Below are 19,709 nucleotides of genomic sequence, written 5' to 3'. Positions count from 1 at the left end.
CATCCTGTACCGCCCCCTCCCTGCCAGTAATTATGTATGTAAAAGAAAAAAGGGGTTTTAATGTGGTTCTTTGTGGGATCGAGGTGTTCTTATCTATGGGATTCTTTTGTTTTTAATCATTAGGTTAGGGGCTGTTTCTGCCCTGTCTCCTAAAAGTAATGCGGTTTTTAAAACCACAAAAATATAATCCTATCCACGTTCTCCTGTCAGCTTGGGTGGTTTTCAAACCGAGAGGGCAGGACGCTGCACAAGAAGCGACCGGTATGCACTTAAGGCGTGAATAAGCTTTTGACTTTGAGGCCCACATTCTGCACCTGCGCGGGCTGAGGGGGGCCACTGTGCTCCTGGAGTGGGGACTCGGTGGTTTGTGGGATATTGTGGCACACGCTGTGGTGTGCAGGACAGCAAGAGTAATGCCGAAGTCAAAGCCATGGAATGAAGATCCATCAGTGATGCTTTCTCACAGACCAGAAAGAACTCATGATTTGGAGCCGGGCCCGGTGGCTCACGCCTGTAATCCCAGCACTTTGGGAGGCCGATGCAGGCGGATCACGAGGTCAAGAGATCGAGACCATCCTGGCTAACAAACCCCGTCTCTACTAAAAATGCAACAAAAAAAAAAAAAAAAGAAAAAAAAAATAGCTAGGCATGGTTGCAGATGCCTATAATCCCAGCTACTTGGGAGGCTGAGGCAGGAGAATCGCTTGAACCTGGGAGGTGGAGGTTGCAGTGAGCCAAGATTGCGCCACTGCGCTCCAGCCTGGGCGACAGAGTGAGACTCCATCTCAAAAATATATATATATGTATACACACACACACACACACACACACACACACACACACACACACATATATAATAGTTCTGTCCAGAATTCTTGATAAACCTGTGAGAATGGCTTCAGTCTGAGTGGGGTCCAGGCAGCTAACAAAGTTGGTAAAATTGACTTGTGAATGCTGAAGGACGAGCTTTGCAGGTTCTCATCAACAGACACAGGGGTTTTGTCTACCTTTCCTCCTTTAATTCTACAGGGCCTTATCTTTGGGTTTATTTATTTGCAGGTTATCAATGTCACTGGTGTCTCAGTGGGATTCGGCTTATCTTCTGCTTGTGACACCCTCATCTCCCAGGTAAATGGAAGTGGTCACACGCTCACAGTGACCTCAGACATCTTTTCTCAAGTGTGGATGGAAGAGCCCCACTGGCAGGAAGAGTCCAGCAGGCAGCACCTGCAGCGCCTATCGGCCAGCAACTCCTCTTCTCCTGGCCTGCTTTCTTTGAAATGTCACTGGGTTTCTTTCAGCTGTGTCAACTAGTTTTTGTCTGCACAACTGCCTTACACTATATTTTGATCAAATAGGGGACATTTTGTAAAATTCCCTTCTATTGCTCTCTACGTTTGAATTTGGTATAGTTCTGTGGCTCTCAAAATTGAGCGTGCATTGAACTTGGAGGGCTTGTTAAAACCCAGCTTGCCTGGCCCCACCCAGTGGCAGGCTGGTAAATGTTCAGCAACCAGGTCTTGGGTGAAAGTGGAAGGAGGGAAACACATGACTGGCAGTGTTTGCCAATTCCAGGGGTGTAAGTAGTTCCTCTGGTTTATTTCAGACTACCAGAGATGTCACTGAACCTGGAGCTGGAGGAGATGTGCACAACTTGAAAAGATGTGCAACATTTGGCTTGTTTTGTTTTGAGACAGAGGCTTGCTCTGTCTTTCAGGCTAGGCCGCAGTGGCACACCCATTGCTCACTGCAGCCTCGAACTCCTGAGCTCCAGCGATCCTCTTGCCTCAGCCTCTCAAGTACCTGGTATTACAGGCATGCGCCACTACACCCAGCTAATTTTTTGTATTTTTTGTAGAGATGGGGTTTTACCATGTTGCACAGGCTGATCTCAAACTCCTGGGCAACCCCGGTGGCACCTGGCCTTCCCCGACCCGCCCGAGTCGCCAGCCGTACTGCCCCTGGGCAGATGTCCGCGGCAGCTGCGGCACAGGGTGGCAGCGGCTGCTCCGCCCGATCCTAAGGCAGCGGAATGCCCAGAGCTGGTCCCTCCAGGCGCAGGCCGAGTAGCAGCGGCGTCGGCCTGCCCTTCCAGCCAGCCAGACAGCCCGCTCTGACCCAGCCCTCCGACTCTGCTTGCATCCTGGCAGGGTGGACCCTGGGGCAACTTCGCTGCGGTGGCCAAGCCAAGGAGCGCAAAGCGATGGCGGGCACAGGGGCTTTAACTTCTCGGGACACTGGCCGGCAACCCCCTAGCAACAGAGCTCGTAGGGGCAGGTGGGCCGGAGCCTCTGTGAGGCGTCATTCGATGACAAGCAGGCTGGGCCCTGCCACCTCCGAACCCTCCCAGGCAAGAGGACTCCGCCAGCCTCCCAGCGCCGGCGCCGCGAGCTGCAGCGTCACCTACAGGCCAAGGGGAGTTTTTCTGCGTTCCCTAGCACGCGCTGCGAGCTTCCGTGCAGTGACCATCACGCCGTGTCTGTGCGCAGCGCCGCACTGGCTTGGGCGGGCCGCAAGGCGGTGCCTAACTCGACGCGGCTATGGCCCTTAGCTGCCGGAGCTGCTAGTGGCGTTCTGGCTTGTCGGTGGTCACTTGCTTGGCGGTGCGTCGCTTGGCTTGGCGGTGCTCGTTTGGCTGGTGGGTAGCTCGCTTGCTGGCCGTAATCGTTTTGGGCTATAGGGCGGGGTGTGGCTCGGCCTTGGCTTGCGGTGGCGTCGCTTGGCTGGTGTTGGCAGCTGATCGCTCTCGCGCTTGTGTGGCTGCGCGCTCGAGGCTGACGGCCTGCTTGCGAGTTTCTGCGCTGTGGGAGAACCGACGGGCCTTACTGCCTGGGAACGGTTGTGGCCGAGGCCCCAGCTAGCTCTCTACTGATGCGCCCTCCAGGGTGGAGAAAAAGCGCGAAGGCGTCTGGGGGGTCAACGAAGCCCACAGTTTCCGCCCATGAGGAAACCCCTAGCGTGGGGGGAGCCAGGTGGTTAGGAGCCAGTCTGGTCCTTAAGCTGGCTGGGGGACTGGTGCGTTACGTCAGACTCCTCCTCGGTCTGGTTAAGCCGACAGCGCAGCCCCAGCAGGACAGCGAGCACCTTCGAGGGGGGCCTTAGCACCAAGCTCCCAGCAGGCACACTTCCTGGAAGCATCTCTGCCAGTTTCACAGAGCTCCCGTCGGGCCGACGTCCCTGCGGGGTGGGCAGCCCGCGTCCTGGCTCCTGGAGACCCTGGCGATGAACAAGAGGGATAGCGAAGGCAGAGGTAATGGCCAGGCGAAGGAGCGGGCGCGCCGTCCTGTTTGGGCGACCCGGCTTGCGGTGGCCGCAGGCCCCATGGCACCGGGAGTGGAAACCTCAGAGGGGTCAGGGCGCCAGGCTCTTAGTGAGCACGGCTCCGAGAACAATATAAAAATTGAATTATTACTATTTGCCAAATGTCGTTGCTTTGACTTTACAGCGAGTTTTCTTGAAAAATATTGCACTTCCCGAGCGGGAGCCTTGCAGTCGAGCTGCAGATCGCGCCACTGCACTCCAACCTGCGGCAACAGAGCGAGACTCCGTCTCAAATAATAAATAAGATAAATAAATAATATTGCACTTCCCGGCCGGGCACGGTCGGCTCCACGCCTATATCCCAGCACTTTGTAGGCTGAGGCGGGTGGATCACGAGCGTCAGCCAGATCGAGACCATCCATGGCTAACAACAGTGCAAACCCTGTCTCTACTAAAAATACAAAGAATAAAAAATTAGCCGGGGGTGGTGGCGGGCGCCTTGTAGTCCCAGCCTACACAGAGAGCGCTGCAGACAGAAGAATCGCGATGCCACCCGGGGAGGCCGCGAGCTTGCAGTGAGCCGAGATCTGCCACTGCACCAGCCTGCGGCGACAGAGCGCGAGTCTCCAAACTATACAAACAATATATACAAAAACAAAAAAATGCCCCTTACTCCCAAATGTGTTTATCCATTTGTCAATTTATGAGTAATTTATTGAAACAAAGCTGAAACACCTAGCTATATAGCAGACATATTCTACTTCGCTCAAGCGTTCCTATACCACTCCTTAAAACTTCATGTTGGTCTTGCGGCCACAGTGGCTCACTGCTTTTGTTAATCTCTCCCACTCACTCCCTTGGGAGACCGAGGCAGATGGATCACTAGCGTCACAAGTTCGATACCAGCACTGATCAACATGCGTGAAACCCCGTTCCTTTCTATACTAAAGATACAAAAATTTAACCAGGCATAGTTGGCTCGCATGCGTCTGCCTAATCCCGCCTACTTGGGAGCTGAGCAGCAGAAGAATCGCTTGAACCTAGGAGGCGGCGGTTGCAGTGAGCCGACATCGCGCGGCCCTACTCTACCCCAGCCTGTATCGCTTTGATAGAGTATTAGATCATCCCGTCTCAAACCATCCCAATAATAATATGATATAATAATAATAATGTGCCGGGTTCCGTTGTCGCTCGTTCATCCTCTTCCTTTGGGAGGTGAAGCGCGGGCACTGATCATTGAGGTCAAGCCCTGTATGGAGACCTCCTGGGCCAAACATGCGTGAAACCCCATCTCTATTATAATACAAAAATTAGCTGGGGTTTGCGTGGGCGCACGGACCTGTAGTCCAGCAATTCCAGAGGGCGTGAGGGCAAGGGGAATCGCTTCGCCCGGGTGGGATAGGCAGAGGTTGCAGTGCAGCTAAGATCCCGGCACTGCCCACTCCAGCCTGCTGTCCAGCCTGAGTAAACTGGAGAGATTTAAAAATTGCGAGTGTGTTATGACTTGAATCTCAGCTGGAAACTCTTTTCTCCCTCCTTTCAAAGAAAAGCATTTCGAACGGCTAGAAAATAGTGAAGTGGAATAACCTTTAACTGCTTTTGAAATGTGTACGAGTCTTATTACACTAATATTAATAATGGAAATGCCTGTTTACATGCTTCTATAATCTAAGTATTGAAATAAAATGAGCCATACCTATTCTTATTGAATCCTGAGTTTCCTTTGGCTTAAAGTATTTTTGAAAATGCAAAGTAAGAATTATTTTTTTAAAAATTTATTGTCTCACAATTGCCTTTTAATCTCAGCCTAGACTTAGCTGAGACCTTCATGTTAGTTATCCCTTTATGCCCTTGGGGTTCAGTTCAAATAATGTTGCAGAAAGAGATTTTCAACTATGAGTTTCTTGTACATTGCTACCAGAATCTGTATGCTGAGGCCCTTTATATCCCAGGTGTGATACCTTGTGCTTAGATCATGGTATAGGTCTCACTATTACTCCTCTTTCCCCAGAGTTGTCAGGGAGACAAAATCACCAGATCGTGGAGTCTCAAGTATGTAGTTGGATTTACACAGAGCTGAGGACTAAGCGCTATCCCATGACTCATGATATCTCACTGTCCTATAAATATACCGAGCTTTGTACTTGCTTCAGCAGCAAACCATTATACTAAATTGGAATACAAATTGCAGAGAAAATTAAGCATGGACCCCACTGCATAAAGGATGATGCACAGATTTGCGAAGTGGTTGCATATTTGGTGCAGTCAGTGGAAGTTGATTTGACTATTTACTGGAATCCGCTCCAAGGAAACAGTGTGAGTCAAAGCAAACTGGGTGTCACCTAAGTATTAAAAATTTGGGATTTTTACACTACAAAAATAGGGCAGTAAGGATAGGATCTATGGAGTGCAGAATGGAGATGAGCAACATGTGGGATATTGTGTGCAAATATATTGTTAGTATGTATCTCAGAAATGAGAGAATGTCAACTTGCATCTCTTTCATGGAACTGAAAACAAAAAATAAAAGTAGAATGTTATTTTCCATGTCAGTTGGAGATGAAGATGGGGATTGAGCATTGTTCTAACAAAGATCTACCAATTCAGAGTTTGAGTCTGTGTGGAACAGGAGTCCAGGCTAGGTCTTGACATCTGTTAGCTTTCTGCCCTTGGCGTGATTGATGAGCTCAGTAATAGTGGACAGTGATGTTATCTAGTTTGATGAAATAATACATTTATAAGTGAATTTAGTTACAAACTATGACTTGGAAAATAGCTGTGATGTCCCAAATTATAAGCCACAAAGAACAGAACAACTAATAAGCAAAACTAGAACTTAATAACAATTTCAGAAAACCACAACATTTGAATATGAGAACCTCTGAAAAAATACACATTGGGTTTTATTTGCAATTCCAAAACAGTTTCAGCAATAAAGCTCAAGAACAAATTATTTCATTGCTTCATTGTTTCTCTGAGCATTTACAACACATTATGTCGTTAAAAATCTTTAACAACCTAGTGAAAAAAGGCAGTAAAATCCTTGCTTTTTAGAAGAATATGTTGAGCCTAAGAGAAGCAACTTGTCAGAGAACAAATAGCTGCTGGTAATAGAGCTAGGACATTTTCCATTATGCCAAGCTAATGTGAGTTAATTTACTGAGCTATACTCCCTTCAATTCATGAGTAATTCATCTTCTTTTCTTCTTTAGAAGCTTAAAGAGAAGTTGGTAGAACTCACAAATGGAAGCATGTAGGATAATTAAAGTTCTGATATTAACTCTGATATTGTTTGAAACACTCTAAAAATTTAATATATTTGTTTTAAAATAGTAATTTCATTTATTACATTTTTATCCATAGCCTTCGGCACCTAATTCCTGAATGTAAGATGGAACAGACACCTGAAAGTCTTCCTCAGAATAACAATCCAGGTAAGACTTTCGATAGTGACTTATTTTTGGTGGTCCTACCATACATAAAAAAGTAAGAATAAGGAAGTTTTAATCATGAAAGAGCAGGTTAAAAAAATCCCTGTGTGTGTAAGTTGTTGTATATTTTTCTCTTAATTTCTTTCTTGGTAGGTTAGATTTCACAGTTATTTAAAAAGTTAATTGCAGGTCATTTATTTTTTTCAAACAATCTAGTCTGAAAAAAATGTATTTAATTATGGTCCCTAAAATCCTATATGATATTTTGTATAAATAAGAAAAGATATTTTAAGTTAGTAAGTTGTATGTTTTCTTTATAGTCACATTATAATGAATTAGATTTGTTATGAAATTAGAACTTCTATTGAATTTTTAAAATAAATGACTTATGTTTAGTAAATATCAATCACAGTTGACCCTTAACAATGTGGAATTTAGGGATGCTTGATCCCCTCTGCAGTCAAAAATCTGCATATCCTCCCATCTCAGCCTCCCAAGTAGCTGGGATTACAGATGTGCACCAAAACACCCAGCGAATTTTTTATTTGTTTTTGTAGAGATGTGGTCTCACTATGTCGCCTTTGACTCCCCCCAAGAACATAACTGCTAAGAGCCAACTGTTGTTGACCAACAGCCTTATTGATAACATAAACAGTCATTTAAGATATGTTTGGTATGGTACATGTATTAATATGCTGTATTCTTATAATAAAGAAAGCTAGAGAAATAAACTTAAGAAAATCATGAGGAAGAATAATGCTTACTGTTCATTAAATGCAAGTGGATCATTATATAACTCTTCATCAGTCTTCAAGTTGGGCAGGCTAAGGAGAAGGAGGAGGAGGAAGATTGGTCTTCGCTGTCTCAGGTAGGAGAAAATCTGCTCATGAGCAGACCCCTGCAGTTCAAATGCGTGTTGTTCAAAGGCTAACTATATTACATAGTGATTTGTGTCACTAAAAAAAAGAAATTAGTTTCAAAACTGGAAACTCAGCAATACCTTTCTGGCACCATAAACAAATGGCAATAAGAACTGCAAAATGGCCAGGTGTGCTGGCCCACACCTGTAGTCCCAGCACGTTGAGAGGCCTAGGTGGGAGGATCACTTGCGTCCAGAAGTTCCAGACCAGCCTGGGTGACATAGTGAGACCACATCTCTACAAAAACAAATAAACAATTAGCTGGGTGTTTTGGTGCACACCTGTAATCCCAGCTACTTGGGAGGCGGAGATGGGAGCATCACTTGAGCCTGGGAGTCAAGGCTGCAGTGATCTGTGATTGTGATCACAACCTGGATAACAGAGTGAGACCCTGTCTTAAAACCAACCAACCGCCGGGCGCAGTGGCTCAAGCCTGTAATCCCAGCACTTCGGGAGGCCGAGACGGGTGGATCACGAGGTCAGGAGATCGAGACCATCCTGGCTAACACTGTGAAACCCCGTCTCTACTAAAAAATAGAAAAAACTAGCCGGGCGAGGTGGCAGGCGCCTGTAGTCCCAGCTACTCGGGAGGCTGAGACAGGAGAATGGCGTAAACCCGGGAGGCGGANAAAAAAAAAAAAAAAAAAAAAAAAAAAACCAACCAACCAAACAAACAAACAAACCTGCAAAACATACCCAGTGTGCACTAATACTAATGGGAAATTATTTTTTAAAGATACCTTCTGAGTGCAGAAGTCAGAAAAGCAATTCTTTGTTGAGAAGAACAGGTCATATTACATACTTACAAACCAACAAGGTCTCACTATTATTGACTTTCCCCCTAATTGGAAATCGAATGAGGTATATTTACTTCATTAGATCAAGATATGTTCTTCTACCTGCTGGTTAATTCTTATGTTAACAGTAATTTTGTTAGAACAAGATATACTGTTACCATTAGCCAATAGATTATTATAATACGTATTCAAATAGCCCAACTCGAGGCTCAATCAATTATAATAAAAATATAAAAATGTTTCACAATAACAAAAATGCTTCTGTGCTACCGAGATGTGATGCGTAATGCATTGGACAATCTGAACTGTTAGAGGACACCTTTAATTTAGTACATATTAATCAAAGAACTTGTCTAAGTTAGGTTTTGCAAGTTAGAGGAGACAAACATGAAATAGACATAGTTTTGGTCCCTGAGGTGCTCAGAATATAATAGAGCTTTCTCTATTTAATTTCTGTGCTTTTTTAACAGAATTTTCAAGGCAATCATTTATTCACTTGTCCACTTAAATAATTATCAAATGTCTTTTAGATACTAAGCATTTTTTTCTAATGTTACAGAATACAAATATTTAAACATACCGTTGGGGCCAGCCACAATGGCACATGCCTATAATCTCAGCACTTTGGGAGGCTGAGATGGGAAGATCACTTGAGCCCAGGAGTTCGAGATCAGCCTGGGCAACATGACAAGACCTCATCTCTACTAAATTTTTTTTTAAATAATAAAATATTAGCAGGGCATGGTGGCAGGTGCCTGTACTTCTAGCTACTTGGGAGGCTGAGGTGGGAGGATTGCTTGAGCCTGGGTGTTTGAGGCTGCAGTGAGCTATGATCATGCCACCGTACTCCTGTCTGGGTAACAGAGTGAGACCCTCTCTCAAAAAAGTGAAAAAAAAACAAACAAAACCCAGGAGCTTGTTATTATCATTGTCATTTTAATTATTTGCTGAATTATTTATTCAGTGCCTACTACTGTGTGCTAGATGCCCTCTGGAAGCGTATAGTGATCATTTACTATGTTCAATATGTGCCAGACACTTTATGTGGTAAGGAATGAAAGCTTAAAAAGGGGGTAAGATTTAAGTTAAACATGCAGAATGAGTAGAACTTTTCTACGTAAAGAGGCAGAAGGATGATGTGGGCAGAAGATTATGTGTTTGGCAGAAGGAGCAGTGAGTGCAAAAGTAAGATGCTTGAGTGAACATTGCAGGGTTTATGAGCAGTTCAGTTCTGCTAGTGCAAAACGTATAAGATGCGAATGGTTGGGAACGAAGTGAATACCTAAGGCAAGCTTATGACCGACTTTTTTTTTGAGATAAATCTCACTCTGTCACCCAAGCTGCAGTGCAGTGGCGTTCTCTTGGCTCACTGCAACCTCCGCCTCCTGGGTTCAAGTGATTCTCGTGCCTCAGCCTCCCAAGTAGCTGGGATTATAGGCGTGAGCCACCATTCCCAGCTAATTTTTGTATTTTTAGTAGAGACAGGGTTTCAGCATGTTTGACAGGTTGGTCTCGAACTCCTGACCTGAAGTGATCCACACACCTTGGCCTCCCAACTGCTGGCATTACAGGCATGAGCCACCAGTCCCTGCCCAGACTTTTTAATACTATAGAAATGAGTAGATCTCAGGCTGGGTGTGGTGGGTCACACCTGTAATCCCAGCACTTTGGGAGGCCAAGGTGGGCAGATCACGAGGTCAGGAGATCAAGACCATCCTGCCCAACATGGTGAAACCCATCTCTACTAAAAATACAAAAAAAAAAAAAAAAAAAAAATTAGCCAGGCGTGGTGGCGCATGCCTGTAGTCCCATTTACTCAAGAGGCTGAGGCAGGAGAATCGCTTGAACCTGGGAGGTGGAGGCTGCAGTGAGCCGAGATTGTGCCACTGCACTCCAGCCTGGGTGACAGAGCAAGATTCTGTCTCAAAAAAAAAAAAAAGAAAAGAAAAAAGAAAAGAAACAAGTAGATCTTTTCCTGCAGGCCATGGGAGATTTACCAGGTAGAATGCTGTGGGCTGAAAATACTAGATGACCTAATTAACAGTGGCTAAAACAGTAGACACCAGAGTTGTTCTGACGATTCAGTGATATCACAGTGTTTTGTTCATGTCCGTTTTCATGGCTAATTAGCAACAGCTACAAACATTATGGTCTCACTGACATTATCTGAAGGCTGAAAGGGTGGCTTTTCTTTGCATGTTTCTTTTAGTTAGGGAGAAGACTCAGAAGTGTGTGGTGGACTTCCTGTAACATTTTATTGGCTGGGTCCTACCACATGCTCATTCCTAAACCAGGCACTGGGAAAGCAAATGTAATTACTGTGATGAGCTTAGAATAATCATTTCTTCTTTTGGAGTTGGGAGGGCTATTGGCATGATAAATATCCAAATAGACGTGTGCTTCTCCAGCAAGACAGAACAGGGAATCGCTATTGGGTAGGGAGACAGCAATGTTTACTGTAGGGATTCATTGGAGAATTGTGAGCTGGGGAGTCACATGATTAGATTTGAGTATGAGGGCATTCTGGTTATGGTATAAAGCAGGGATTGGCAAGCTTTTCTGTACAGGGCTTTTTCATGTGGTCTGTCATTCCTATTCAACCCTGCCATTGAAGTATGAAAACAGTCATAGATAATAGGTAAGCAAAGATGCATGACTGAGCTCCAGAAAAACTTTATTTACAGAGAACTGAGCTAAAGGCGACTGGATTTGCCCAATGGGCCGTGGTGTAGTTGGGCGTGTGGAGGCGGCGCTGCAGTATGGAGGCTGTGGGTGGAAAAGGTAGCCGAGGCGCCCACATAATAGAGACAGGGAAGACAAAGGGGAAAATTTGCAAGTTATCAGACACTATAGTTTCCTTGTCCTGTCCTCAGACTAGTATCAGTCTGTGGTGAGGTTTTCACCCATCCATGGTGAAATCAATAAGGTTAAGGAGTTCAGTTATTCATTTAAAAATGCAACAGTCATAACGAACCAGGCATTGAACATATTTTCAGTACAGACAAGAATTTCCATAATGACGCAGGCACTAAGAAAACAAGGAACCCCCAAGTGGTTACAGTTGAAATGAAAGAAGACCAAGAGTTTGATTTGCAAATGACAAAAAATATGAACCAAAATAGTGACAGTTGCAGTACAAATAACTATAAAAGCCTGAAACCTAAATTAGAAAATCTGAGTTCTTTACCACCAGATTCTGACAGAACATCAGAAGTATATCTACATGAGGAATTACAGCAAGACATACAAAAGTTTAAGAATGAGGTCAACACGTTAGAAGAAGAGTTCCTGGCTTTGAAGAAAGAAACTGTTCAACTTCAGAAAGAGGTAGGGTTTTACTTGCTGCCACTCTTTGTTTTTTCTCTATTAATTATCTGGTCCATTCTGATTTTCCACTTAGGAAAGGCACATGAAAAGCATACAGTTTGGTTGTCTAAATCTGGAATTGTGTATAGAAACAGATGATTTCTAAGTAATAGGAGTTTAGGAAAACTTTCTCATAATCTTTGTTTCTTAATTGACCTAAGTCTCTCTGTCAGTCTTCCAAGTGGCGTATGGATTGTGAAACTCATTTAGCCATATATCATGTGACCTTCAGAACCAGGAGAAGCATCAAGAAAATCGCTGAAGAAAATGTGAGGAGCTTGAGGGCTTTTTCCTTTTACTGACTTAAAGATGAGTTGTGTCTAATAATAAGATGGGAATACAGTAGAAAGGAAGCAATGACTAAGAAGAGATATAAAAATGTATCTGGCAGGCATGGTGGCAAACACCTGTAGTCTCAGCTACTCGGGAGCCTGAAGCAGGAGGATCGCTTGAGGCCAGGCGTTCTGGGCCATAGTGTGCCTTCACACTAAGTTCAGCATCAATATGGTGACCTCCTGGGAGCGGGGCACCACCAGACTGGCTAAGGAAGGGTGAACTGGCCCAGGTCGGAAATGGAGCAAGTCATAAGTAACTCCCATGCTGATCAGTAGTGGGATCGTGCCTGTGAATAGCTACTGCATTCCAGCCTGGGCAACATAGTGAGACCTCATCTCTTAGAAAAGAAAAAAAAAGTATCCAGCCCTGAGAGCTGCAGCAAATATTCCTGGCCAATGAATCTGTTTATTGTGCTTTTCAGGTTTATCTGTTTAACTCGAACTGTTGGAACTTACAATTCCATCATGACCACTTTAAATCTTTTTCAACAACAAGTGTATACACTTTAATATATTTGTTAATATAACCACTCTCCACTGTTTTTGTTGAATCAGACCTTTGTGTTATGTTGTTTAATAAAGTACAGTAAGTTTTGGCATATATATTTTTTCCATATAAGTAGCATAAATGCTTAGCCAAAAACTTAGTATATGATGCCAAAGTAGAAAGCTGAGTCTTCTACATTGATTAGGACAGGCCTCCCACCCTCCACTAAGGCATTAAATTATTTTGCCCAAGTCACACTTTTGACCTACCTGATTAATTTGCTGAGTTTGTCTGATTCAGCATTATGGAGTTGTATTGTCTTTTGGTGCCAGAAAATGCTAGGTAATGGCACTTGGGGCTTTGGATCAATCATTTTAATCATTTTTGGCTTTAGCCCAGTTATCAATAGACAGTAGGCTAAAGTAGACTCTTATACTGTATATCCCCCAGCTATAAACTTTTATGGCTATTGAATGTGAAATTTGGGAAGCATCCCATTTCCAGAATTCCACCCTAGCTCAGCAGTTTCACTCTGTTTTTGTGTTGTGGCAGACCTGTATTTCAGTAAGCCCCTTCACCTTTTTGATATCCCAGGACTCACATGAAAAAAAAAAAAAGAAAGACAAAAGTTAGTGGGAGAAAAGAATAACTTAGTGCAGAAAAGGGAAGCTTCCTTTCTGTTCCCGAAGCCCCACAGTGTTGTATCCTCTCAATCTGGCTGTTTAATATGAAAGCCAAGTGGCAAAGACAGAAGAAGACATGCTTTGTGTCTTTGTCTTCTTATTTCTGTGTTAGTGCCAGTCAAATTAGGTAAAAATTCATAATACATAGTGAAGGGTGGTTGGGAATAAAAGCACAAAATTAAGGAGGGCCCTTGTTGAAATTTTGGAAAATTCTGTCTCATTCATTGAAACAGAAATGAAGCTGACTTTACAAAAATGTTGATGATAAAATTATAATAATTATAATTAGATGATGATAGTTCCAGCTGTGATAAAATTAAAGTAAGCACCAAATATTTTAATGACTAAAATTATGATAATTAAACTGAGTAGAGTGATGAAAGCAATGAAAGCAGAAAGAAGTTCTTTGTATTGAATAAAGCAATAACAATCATCCTTAACATCAAACTCTCACTCAAGGTTGAAGAAGAAATGGAGAAGCACAGAAGTAATAGAACAGAATTAACAGGAACCCTAACTGATGGTGCTACTGTTGGCAGTGATGATGATGGACTAAATCAGCAGATTCCTAGGAAGGAGAATGGAGAGCATGACAGGTAAGTCTACAGCAACATTTAACAGGAGACAATTGGCCAGGCACAGTGGCTCAAGCCTGTAATCCAGCACTTTGGGAGGCCAAGGCAGGTGAATCACCTGAGGTCGGGAGTTCAAGACCAGCCTGACCAACATGGAGAAACCCTGTGTCTACTAAAACTGCAGAATTAGCCAGGTGTAGTGGTGCGTTCCTGTAATCCCAGTTACTCAGGAGGCCGAGGCAAGAGAATCGCTTGAACCCGGGAGGCAGAAGCTGTGGGAGGCAGAGTTTGCGGTGAACCGTGGTCATACCATTGCACTCCAGCCTGGGCAACAAGAGTGAAACTCCATCTCAAAAAAAAAAAAAAAAAAAAAAAAAAAAACAGAAACAAAAACAAAAAACAGGAGACAATTATGTGCTATGAAATGAATTCTAATTTGGGCTAATATTCATGATGAACAAATTTTATACTTTTACTAGGATATTCAGCCTTCCTTGGTTCTCAGAAAAATGCAAACAATGAGATACCATGTTTTCCAATCATATTGATATTTTATTTAATAAATAGGAAGTATTGGCAAATGTGAGAAAAGACATTTTATACACTGCTGTTAAATGAAATTGATGAATCCTTTTTGCAGGGTAATTTAGTAGCATGTATCAAAATTTCAAATACGTCACTTCTTTAACCTAACTTCACTTTTGGGATGTGATCCTACAGGAAAATATGACTTGTGTAAACACATACACATATGTGTTAAAGACATTACATGTAGTATATAACATACAATAGGCTAATCGGTTAAATATATATAATAAGTATATATGATATATTTATGTTAAGGATATTTATATATGTTTCATATATACTTATGTATAAGGATATTTATTATAGCATTGTAATATCAAAAAGTTGGAGATCGTCAAAATCCTTAGCAATAAGGAAATAGTACAATTGTCATACCCAGAAAATAATGTAGTATGCAATCATTTTAATAAAATAAGTTGTTAGACCTGGAGTGTGCTTATTATTTCACAATTAAAGTCTGTTTAAAGGCTTTGGTTTAATGACACATCTTAAGCCAGTTTTGTTGGAATTCTCATAATATCTACTGAGTTACAAAAGGAAGCTAGCTACATGCTACATTGACACTGTACCTTGTTAGCAACATAATTCTAGTTATTAAATTTTTGTTTTTTGTTCTCAATGTGTGAGTGCTGAAATATCAGATCCTCAAATTAATCTGAATATTGCCAAGGGATTGCACATGGGGATTCATATTCCGTATAAGCATTCCAATATACTGGGTAAGACTTGCTAAAATACGACAGAGGATCTTAGATCTACTGAACCAAGAATTGGACAGCTCTTTTTGTCAAGAGTCAGTTAGCAAATATTTTAGGCCTTGTGAATTATAAAAGGAATAAGTATGGCTGTATTTCAAGGAAATTTCCTTATGAAAACAGGCAGTGGGCTGGATTTGGTCCACAGGCACCAATTTGCTGATCCTTGGGCTAAAACCAACGTGCTGTTATGCAGTGAATCCTCTTTTTAAAGGTACCCTACATGCATGCCATTATCCTTCCTTTTAAAAGATAATGTATTTCAGTAGGAAACACACCATATTTTTCAACAGTAGCTTCATATAATTTCGACAAATTTGGTTTACAAAATAAGATTATTTTCTGCACATGTCCCCTTTCATTCTTGTTATAGAATTCCATATTTTGACTATTACTTTGTATATTTGATGAGCATAAAATATTCTAGAGTTAGATGATTTTTATCAAGCAAGAAAGACTTCTCCTGAAACTGTTAGTCTTCCTTGGTCTTTATATATAAGCATGAGCAAATGATAATCAGCTTATATAATCTAGAAATGTTCAAGAGGTCTTTTGGTTTTATAAGTTAATGAATTTTTTATTTAATACCTTCATCTGGCATTTCAAAATGCCATATAGATATGATTTAATAAAACTTTTAAAGGGTAAAATATAGTATATAGTTATTAAGAATTGAAAATACAGCTAAACAAGAAGAAAATTAGATCATCAACGTCACGCCCCTAGGTATGTTGGCCTTGAAAGAATGGTTTATATTCATGGCCTTGAAAGAATGGTTTATACTCATGGATTCAGATTTCCTGTCCATTCACTCTTGAGCTGACACCAGTAATTTTCACTCCCACCACTCTTTCAAGATTGTTGTTCTCAAGTTTACCACTGATTTGTAAATCTAGACATTGTTTCTTAGACCTCATTTTATTTAACCTGTCAGCAATATTGGACTCAATGGAAAACTCTCTCCTCCATAACAGTATCTTCACTTGGCTTTCAGGATCTCACTCGCTCTCCTGGCTTTTCTTCCTGCCTTTCTATTTCATCTGTCGTAGTCTGTTTTGCTTTCTTCTCATATCCCACCTTTTACACATGATATGTCCCAGGATGCAGTCCTCAATCTTCTTTCTCATGACTTTTACTACCTTGTGTGTGCTAATGATTTCCAAACACATGTCTGCAGCCTAGATCTCTCTCCTTAATTCCAGACTTCTATACCAACCTGCCTACTTGACATCTCTGTTTGATTGGTCATGAACTGCTTGGTATCACCAACTTACCAGGCCCAAGATTGGGGTACCAATTTATTCTTTCTCATGCCTACCCCTCTCATAGTCTTTCCTACTTGCATTAATGGCAACTCTTGCAGTTGCTCTGTAGAAACCAAGGTGTCGTCCTTGACTCACCTCTCTCTCTGACACCTCACATCTCATCTGTCAGCAGATCTTGTCAGGAGTACCTGAAGAATATATCCAGAAGCCAGTCATATCTTCCATTTCCAAGCCACCACCATCTGCTGTCTAGATGCATGTAATAGACTGTTAATTGGTCTTTCTGGGTTTTTTTGTTTTGTTGTTGTTTTTTTTTAAAGAAACCTCTTTTCATTAATCCTTAACTCAGTGGCCGTATTTAAAACATAAGTCAGATGAATGTCATTCCTCTGCTCAGACCCATCTGATTGCCTCCCATTTCACTCTGAGTATGTGTCAGGGTTCCTCCTCATACCTAGAAGGCAACACATGATATGCCCTGTTCTCTCTCTCACTTAAGCTTGTTTCTTATTCCCTTTGCTCTGCTTCAGCTACACTGAACTTCTTGCTCTTCCTTTTCTATCACTATTGTGTAAACACTCCAGGCACACCTCTGACTGGGCAGTTCCCTTTGTTTGGGATGCCTTTTCCTCAGCTAGCCTCCTGGCTTTCTCTTTGCATTCCTTCAGTTCTTTACTTCAAAGCCCCTTTCTCAGGAAGGACTTTTCTGGCCATCCTAGAATTCCCACCACCCCTCCTCTCAAACCTGTAAACATTGCATTTTCCTGCTTTAGTTTGTCTCCTCTAACACTGTATATTTTGCGTAATCTATCTACTGTTATGGTGTTTATTTCACTCCCATGAGTAGGATTTTTGTGTGTCTAGAAAAGAGCCTAGCTTGCAATAAGTAGCTACTCAATAAATACTTATTAAATGAGCAAGTGGAGTTTACCCTTCCATGTATTGTTTTAAACATTAGACTGATTCGCACGTAAAAAAAAAAGAAAAAAAAAAAGGTTTGACACGGGCTCATTCTAACACTTTTGCCTGGCAATTATATGCATTTTTGGATTTTTTGACTCTGTAATAAGCTACATTGTTTATATTAATGTTTTCCATTAATAGTTTTCTAATTCCATTAGAGAGAAAAGCTCCATATTGTGGTTACTCACTATTCTTTTACTAATAATCATGATACTTTTACTCATGATAAAATGGATCAAAGGAATTACATACTTCATTGGTAATTTATAAAGAAAATTAAAATATAAGGGTGGTAAATTTAATGGACTTAAAAATTGTCTCCAAGTGATTACGAACCTTCAGTACTTGAAGTTAGAAGACCAAGTTGGAATGTATTGTTTTCTGTAAGAGAGCTATGCTGATCAGGCACTCTGTATTCTGACAGAGCAGCTGTTGATCTTACATAGGGTTGTGGGAGGAGCGGACTTGAAGGATTGGCAGGCTCTCAGCGGCATAAGAGGGTTGACATCATCTGGAGAAACATGGCTGTCCAAGCAAGACTGCTGTGGGTTGGTTAACACTCCCAGGCTTGTGGATTGGAGTGAGTTTGTGTTTGATTGGCTGTCTTTCAGAAGCAAGTGGCCCACATTGATATTGGTTGGTGAGAGAGGCCAATGGTCACTGATTGACTGTATTTACAACTGGCTGTTAGTGGTTGCTTGTTACTACCATGGCTACAGGTCAGTTCTTTCCTAAGTTTGAGGCAACTTTAAACTGCAGTTTTCTGTTTAAAAGTTGCCTTCCATCAACTATGTTTAAAATGAAAATGATTTCATATTCCGGAACTATGGACTTAATTTGGAAGTGTGGGTCAAGAGGAATTGTTTAATAATTGCTCTAAGGAGGATCTCTTTTTTTGATGCTTAGTCTTAACCAGAAGAATTCTCTACATAGTTAAAAAACAAACAAACAAAAAGCAATTACTAGTTTTGTTTCAGTTTTTGGTATTTTCAGAGACTTCTGCTAAACTCCTAACATAATCTCCAGTGGGAAATGTTTGTCTCTTTGTTAATGTATGCAGTTATATGATAGTGATACTCTTTTTTTTTTTATTCCTTAATCTTGTTTTTTGGTGCACTTTCTGTTCCATGCAATGATAGTGACATAGTATGTGTTTACTTCATAAAAAAGTAATTATAATTTTCTACTGGCAAATTCAACTTTTTATATTAAGACTAAATACTAGACTAAACATGTAGGAAATTTACCAAATTATTTTATTTTAAACAAACTTATGTAACTAATCAGAATATTGCTATTTTGAACTATATGTAATGATTATAATGACATTTAGGAATTTTAACAGTAAGATTTTTTTCTTCTCGAGATATTTTCCTGATTTCTTCTTTCATGTGATATGTGCCTGTTATTTTTAAAACTTTGTTTAATCTGTTTAAACATTATTATATTTAAAAACAAAACCCAAAACACAGCACAGATCTAAATATGAGTTTCATGTGTAAGAGTCATTGCCTGTGTGCAGTGGAATACAGCTGTTTTTTGTTTTCATTTTTGTTTTCTTTTTTCTTTATGTCTGGTTTTAGGAAGTGGGGTAATGATAAATTTTTTAAAATCATAATGATAAATTTTTTAAAATTTGGATCTGATCATGTTACTCCTTTGCTTATAACTCAGCTACTACTTCTCATTGCTATAAGGTTAGAAATCTGAATTCTCTAGCTTTACCCTGCATCGTTTTTACTCTTCTCTTTCTCTGTGTCCCACCCAGAGTCTTAGATGTTTGTTCCAGCAGTTGATAGCTTCAGTGAGGTATAATTGATATAAGATAGATTGCATGTATATAAAATATACAATCATATGCACATTTGAAACCATCACCATAATCAAGAGTTAACATGTTCATCATCCATAAAAGTCTCTTCTCGTCCCTTTGTATTTCTTTATGAAGAAACTGCTAAATTGTTTTCCAAAGTATTTGTATTGATTTTCCATTCCAACCAGTGGCGTATGACATTTCTTGTTGTTCTGTATCATCACAAGCTCTTATTATTGCTGTTTTTTAATTTTGAAATTTTAGCCATTCTGATGGGTGTGTATTATGCGTATTATTATGGTTTTAATATGCATTACCCTAAGGACTAATAATGTTGAGCATCCTGTATGTGCTTATTTGCCACCTGTGTATCTTCTTTGGTGAACTGTCTTTTCCAATCTGGGTAGCTTATGAACTTTTAAAATTGAAATTCGATTCAATCAGCTTTTTTTTTTTTTTTTTTTTTTTTT

At 41.3% G+C, this 19,709-nt stretch overlaps 1 protein-coding gene across 1 annotated transcript in view; it reads left to right on the top strand.

Annotated features, from left to right (window-relative positions):
* LOC108521943 (coiled-coil domain-containing protein 144B-like) overlaps positions 1–19,709 on the top strand; it is a 63,730-nt gene that overhangs the window by 36,152 nt on the left and 7,869 nt on the right. Inside the window, exons 4-7 of the mRNA XM_017861973.1 lie at positions 1,060–1,128; positions 6,625–6,695; positions 11,603–11,736; positions 13,740–13,876. Of these exons, the coding sequence (XP_017717462.1) occupies positions 1,060–1,128; positions 6,625–6,695; positions 11,603–11,736; positions 13,740–13,876 (411 nt within the window). The remainder of the gene's footprint in view (positions 1–1,059; positions 1,129–6,624; positions 6,696–11,602; positions 11,737–13,739; positions 13,877–19,709) is intronic.

This window comes from Rhinopithecus bieti, unplaced genomic scaffold (assembly GCF_001698545.2).
Source record: "Rhinopithecus bieti isolate Rb0 unplaced genomic scaffold, ASM169854v2 scaffold_63305, whole genome shotgun sequence".
Taxonomy (NCBI): domain Eukaryota; kingdom Metazoa; phylum Chordata; class Mammalia; order Primates; family Cercopithecidae; genus Rhinopithecus; species Rhinopithecus bieti.
Note: the sequence above shows the minus strand (reverse complement) of the source record. Positions and strands in the feature narration are given on the sequence as shown.